Below are 6,322 nucleotides of genomic sequence, written 5' to 3' on the forward strand. Positions count from 1 at the left end.
ACATCCAGACACAGGTTTCCAGGACACCTACTCTCTGTACAACTAATAGATACAGACAAGCTCAAGTGTTACTCTGCTAGAGGTTGATCCTCATCCCTGTTCAAGGCATTTCTGTGGAGAACTTCGTACAGGAGCAGCCCCACAAAAACTTTGAAGAGGTCAAAATATATCCTTTACGTTGTTTGAACACACCACCCAGTCCCCAGCCCTCCTGGGTGGAGTCTGGCCTGTGCCCCAGTGGTCCCAGTAGAGCTTGGCATCCAGGGATAGTCCTGTCTGTCTGGTTCTGCCTGCTGCAACCACCACCTGGCTTCCAGAAAGCAAGCGAGGTCCATTTTTAAATTCCCTTAGAAGTTTCACAACCACCAGTTAGGGTGAGGAGACAAAACACCCCAGCAGTTTGCTGACATTAAACTAAAAATATCTCGCTGCAAACAAAAGCCATCTTTTACAGGGCTGGCTCGGATGTCCTGAGGTTATATGTGGCAGTGCCTAAACAGATCCCTGGCAGCAGGTCGCCTAACAACTGTTCCAGACCTAGCCAACAGCTGGGCCGTTCAGATCCCCAGGCTGTCAAGGAATCTGGAAGCTGATGAGTCCTGCGTTTCCTATGGAAAGAACCGCTTTATATGCCATCCACACAATCACAGACTTTGGGTTTGTGTCGCTTCAAGAGCAGACGCTCACAGAAAGGAGAAAAAACAAAACCACCAAACCCCATTTCCTTCATAGGAAACGTGTTCCTAGCTCCCTCCTCCATGCAATTAGGAAAGCAAATTACTGTTGTTGACTACACAGAGAATGGCAACTCCGACACGTAAAAATGGGATTTCTGGACCAACGTGGCAGTGGGGGACTGCTGCGGGTAAGCGGGACAGGGGCTTGCGGAGAGACCACCTTTATCCCTTTCTTCCGAGGGTTCTACCTGTTGGGCTTCCAAACTAGGAAGCGAATCCCCGGCGGTCAAGCGCGCCGTCTCCCTTCCCATTCCAGATCCCAAACTTAACTTCACGCCCCGGGTGGGGGATGAATTTCGTCCCTCCCCCAATCCAGAATTTGGACTTGGAATTTGCCTAAACCACAGGGTCGGGGGACGGAGGTCGAGGGGAAAGGGCTCGTTCCCGCAGGGCTCGTTCCCGCAGGGCTCAGGGAACTCCTGCTGCCCGGAACCGAAGAGTCAGGGGATGCAACCTGACGGTCAGGCCAAAGTTATCTCCCAAACTGCAGTGGCCAAGGCGTGACCTGGGGCCTCCGAATCCCCCAAAGCAGGGTCCCCGGGGAGTTGGGGGTGTGGTGGTGCAGGCCCCGATAACACCAGCCCCAAGGTCACTATGGAGCTGGACCCCGGGAATAAACAGCAGGCAGCCGGCCCCTTCCTTCCTCAACCTGGTAGAGGGGCAGCGCCCAGCACCCAATCTCTCCCCATAACTGTTCAGCAATGCGCCGAGCCCCGAACACGTGGGATTCCAGCCCTAGGGTCTCCAGCCCGTTGCAGGGGCTCACCACCTCGCCAGGGCGTGCACCATTCATCCCTGGCCCCTAACCAGGAAAAAGGCAGTGAGCCCCGGCGCAGAGCAGCCGACTCCCGGCGCCTCTTTCATCCACAGACCGCAGCAGGAGCGTGGAGTTTCAGTTTCTTCTAGTCAACCCACCAACCCCGGCAGCCTTTCTCACAATCTCTACCTTTCCCTGCTCCCTCGCAGACAGACAGACAAGAGAGACACAAAGAAGAAAGAAAACTACCGCCCCTCCTGGTCCCATCCTCCAGTCCCGAACACGGAGGAAGAGGGAATCAGATTTTGTCTCTTCCTCCCCATGCCGCGGCGAGGACCCGGGTAGAGCCGGGAGGCAGGGAGCTCCGAGGTGGCCGAGGGAGAAGAGGTAAGATTGGAAGAGGCAGAAACCCGGAGCAGCGAGAGCGCGAGATAGAAGAAAATACGTATCCAACAAAACCACGCTAACGCGCCCCCTACCTGGGTGCAACATACTTTGGAAATAGAAGATGACCAGGATAAAGGATCCCAAGCAAGTGGCCAGCACCATCCGGCAAATTCTGTTCATCCTCATCACTTCCAGCAGCGCCGGCTTCATGGCTTTGTCCTGGCAGCCGGGGCCGAGGTGTCCGGGAGACGCTCCCGGAGCGCTGGAGCGAAGACCCCGCCGCGCGGACCCGAGTCCAGGAGGTGCTGGGTAGTACGGGGCAGGGCGCTGAGATAGGCTGGCTCGCTTCGCGGCCGCTCTCAGACCCTAAGCCCCGGGTAGGGGTGTGCAAGGCGCTGGAGTTGCTCTGGAAGTGCCGAGATGCGTGGAGCCGCGGGCTGCGCGCTCCTGCTCCTCCTCCGCCGCCTCCTCCGATCCCTCCCGCGGCCGCCGCTGCCTCCTCGCGGTCGGAGAGGCTGGGGTGCGAGCGGTGGTGGTGCTACCGCCGCCGCCGCTGCCTCTGCCTCGCGCTGTCCGCTGTGGGTATCGGACCGGCCCCCTCCCTCCTCTCCAAAGGCTACTTCATTGCGCTCCAATGATCTATATATTCCGGGGCTGGGTTTTACCAATGCAACTGGCAGCCCCTGGCGAGGGGAGGGCGCCGGCAGGGGCCGGGAGGAGGGAGGGACCCGCGCGCCGGGGCGGAGCGTCGCGTCCCCCCGCCCCTACCCGGGATATGGTCGCGTCCAGCTGTTTCCCGCGGAGCGCGGAGTGCGCGTCGCGCTCCCGCAGGGTCCCAAAAGCCCTCTGTCCCCGGCCGCTCTCGACCGCCGTTTGGAGGTTGTGTCAGCGTTTCCATGACAAAAACCGGAGGAAAAAAATACGCATAAAATCGCCTCGGTGCTGACACCCACTCCTGCCAGCGTTTGGAGAGGGAAGTAGTGAAGAGCGGGTGGGGCATCTCTGGTCCGAGAGGGTCCGGTGGCAAGCGTTTATTTAAAATCCCTGGGAAGGCAGGGGAAGCTGCCCCAACCTCCTCGGAAGCTAGATGCCCTTTTCCCAACGCTCGGAACTTAGCGGTTTCGTTTTCTTTCAAACGACAGCCAGCTTTAAGTGTCGTTTGAAAAAGGGTTGAAGAGGACTGACTACAAGTCAAGGTTAGAAAAACTGTGTGCCCCGTCGGGGTCAGGAGGCAGCCAGGCTTTACCGGGGACATCTGCAGACAGTGTCTCGCCCCACACCCCCAACTCCACACACACTTCAACAAGAAAAAGGGGGTTGTACATTTTTTAATTCTAATTCCCCTAGGGGTAGATAGAGCTTCCTTCGAATTCTCCAAAGGGCACACGAGTCTCAGCAGGGTGGTAGCAGAGGATTCTCGCACGAAGTCAACGTCATCCGAATCCATCAAACTACTGGGAAACAAAATAGGCCTTAACATTAGCAGGTAAATGAAAAAGATGGCATTGTTTTACTGTCTTGTGTAAAGTGATTTGCAACTGTCAATTCTGTGTATTTAAGTTGCTTAGCAATTAACAAAGTGGACCGGATGGAGACAAGTAGTGTGAAGCTTTCTGGTTCATCTGTCGGGTGTTAGCTGGAGAAACTAGGCTAGTATGTATAGTTCCCTCATTTACTACCTAGAATGGAAGATCCTGTTATTCTGTGACTGTGGTTTCGTTAATAGGCACTGTTATAGCCACCTATTTTCCTTATAATATCACACATACCGTGTTGTTGTTTTTAAGTTAAAAGAATGTTTTCATTCCAACAATAAATGTGGATTTATTTAATGTCAGTAAAAAAAATGTTATTGTAAAGACTGACTTGTACCTTACTATCAACATATTAAGGAGTCCTGGTGTTGCAAACAGTTAAGCACGACAATGATAACCTTAGCTTGTCTCCTTGAATCCACCCAGCTGTTCCTAGGGAAAAAAGGCCTGGTGAGCTACTCTGTAAACATTAGAAAACCACAGGACACAGTTCCCCTCTGTCACATGGGGTGGCTTGAGTTTGAATGGACTCAATAACACCTAACAACACCAACAAAAATTATTAATGCACTGTACTACCAAGTCGGTTTGAACCACAAGATCAGCGGTTCAAGCTCACCAGTCACTCCTTGGAAACCCTAAACAGGGTCGCTATGGGTCGGAACTGATTTGACAACACTTATCACAGTAACAACAATGTGTCTTTCAGAACCCTGGTGGTTTAGTGGGTTACACATTAGTCTGTTAACCACATGGTCGATGGTTTGAACCCACCAGCAGCAGTTCAATGGGAGAAATAATAGGCTTTCTGCTCCCACAGATATTTAGAGCCTCTGAAACCCCATACAGGAACACAGCACAGAACAACAGTGTACTTTACAATACTGTTGTTAGATGTCACTGTGTGGGTTCCAACTTATAGCGACTTTATTCACAACAGAACGCCATCCTCACAATCATTGTTACACTTGTTACACTTGAGTCCATTGCTGCTGCCACGTGCCAATTCATCTTGTTGGGGGTTTTCCTCTTTTTCACTGACCCTCCACTTTACCAAGCATGATGTCCTTCTCCGGGGACTGGTCCCTCTTTTCCAAAGTGTGAGAGACAAAGTCTGGCAATCTTGGTTTCTAAGGAGCATTCTGGTTATCCTTCTTCCAACACAGATGTATTTGCTCTCCTCACAGTCCTTGCTGCTTTAAATATTCTTCTCCAGCACCGTAACTCAAATACATTAATTCATCTACAGTCTTCCTTATTCATTGTCCAACTTTCACACGTATATGAAGCTATTGGAAATACCACGGCTTGGGTTAGACGCACCTTAGTCCTCAAACTGACATCTTTGCTCTTGAACACCTTAAAGAGTCTTGTATAGCAGACTGGCCTAATGTAATATGTCATTTGATTTCTTGACTGTTGTTTCCATAAGTGTTGATGGTAGATCCAAGCAAAATGAAGTCGTTGACAACTTCAATCTTTTCTCCATTTATCATGATGTTATTTATTGCTCCAGCTGTGAGGATTTTTCTTTTCTTTATGTTGAGGTACAACCCATATTAAAGGCTGTGCTCTTTGATCTTCATCAGTAAGTATTTTAAGTCTTCTTCACTTTTAGCAAGCAAGGTTGTATCATCTGCATATCGCAGATTGCTGGTTTGGGGGGAAGTCTTACAAAGCATATTAGTTCCCCATTTAACAATGTAAATGCATTTTCTTTCCTGATATGAGTTGCAGTCCCGCCATAAAACAGCACTCTTCCCACTTCCTCCCTGAATTCCCTGTTTCCATGCATCCTTCTTTCCTCCCTTTCTTGCCTCCCGAATTTGTTTTGGGGCCAATGCTCCCGTTTACATCTCATATGGTATGGTTGATTGTCCTGAGGAGTACGTTCCTCACAAGTGTTATTATTCACCTTATAGGCCTGGCAGGTGTTTGTCTGAAAAGTTTCAGGTTTGAAGCCTGTCTAAGGGCCATCGTCTTGGGAGTTCCACCCCCACCCCCCCCCCCCCCGGCCCCATTGTGCCTTTATTCACCTAAGTTCATTAAATGTTTCAAAGATCCTGCAAACTCAGTGACCACTTACAAATGTCATGTGGGATGTAAATCACCCCCTCAGCAAGTTACTTTTATTTGGTCTTCAGATGTTTGTTATAGAAATCTTATCAATCGTGTAGTAATTGCAAGAATGTCAGATATGACAACGTATACGTACAATCTAAACAAGACAGATGGGTTAAGCAATTTATATCATGTGACAAAAATATTTATAATAGAAGTGGGCGCTGTGGACAGCCACATGCAGGGGAAGAGAAGGTGTCAGGAAATAGGTCTCTATGAGCGGCAGAGAGAACACCTGTGGCCGAATTAGGACTTTTCCCTCCAGTAACTGTCACTAACAGACCAGGATCTTACCCTCACCTAAACACACCTGTCTAAACTCTGACTGTGTGTGCTGCACACACAGTCTACAGGGACTGATCTTTCGGGAATACTCCCACGACGACAATAGTAAATAGTAAGCCCATGCAAGGACCAGGAAGCATCATTTGTTCAGGGCTGAATTTCAAAGACATTAAACCCTTGACCATTCATCTCATTTCCCCTTATCCCCTTTTTTTTTCCCTTGAATTATTTTTTTTTTTTAAGTTTTTATTTTGAATTGAGTGATGGTTTACATGGGAGAACATCGGTTTTGCACTCGTCCTTTCATTGCAATGATTACAATCTACTACGTTCATCATCATTCAACAGTATTTGCTTCTATTCCCCCTGGGGTTTTCTTGTTTGTTTGTTTATTTGTTTTGTTTTGGGAAGGGTGATGAACACAGAAACACTCAGGAATATATAATCATTTACACAACCAAAGGGCACATTCTGCAAGCCTGCCCCCTGGCCACCAGCAA

General features: G+C 49.8%; 1 protein-coding gene across 2 annotated transcripts in view; it reads right to left on the minus strand.

The window, feature by feature from the left end:
* CHST11 (carbohydrate (chondroitin 4) sulfotransferase 11) overlaps positions 1–2,526 on the minus strand; it is a 334,147-nt gene extending 331,621 nt beyond the window's left edge. Inside the window, exon 1 of one of the 2 annotated variants that reach the window (XM_006871078.1) lies at positions 1,974–2,526. In XM_006871078.1, the coding sequence (XP_006871140.1) occupies positions 1,974–2,091 (118 nt within the window). In that variant the 5' untranslated portion in view covers positions 2,092–2,526. The remainder of the gene's footprint in view (positions 1–1,973) is intronic. The other variant, XM_006871079.1, reaches the window with a different exon arrangement.
* Positions 2,527–6,322: the final 3,796 nt, after the last annotated feature.

This window comes from Chrysochloris asiatica, unplaced genomic scaffold, assembly GCF_000296735.1.
Source record: "Chrysochloris asiatica unplaced genomic scaffold, ChrAsi1.0 scaffold00160, whole genome shotgun sequence".
In the NCBI taxonomy this organism is placed as follows: domain Eukaryota; kingdom Metazoa; phylum Chordata; class Mammalia; order Afrosoricida; family Chrysochloridae; genus Chrysochloris; species Chrysochloris asiatica.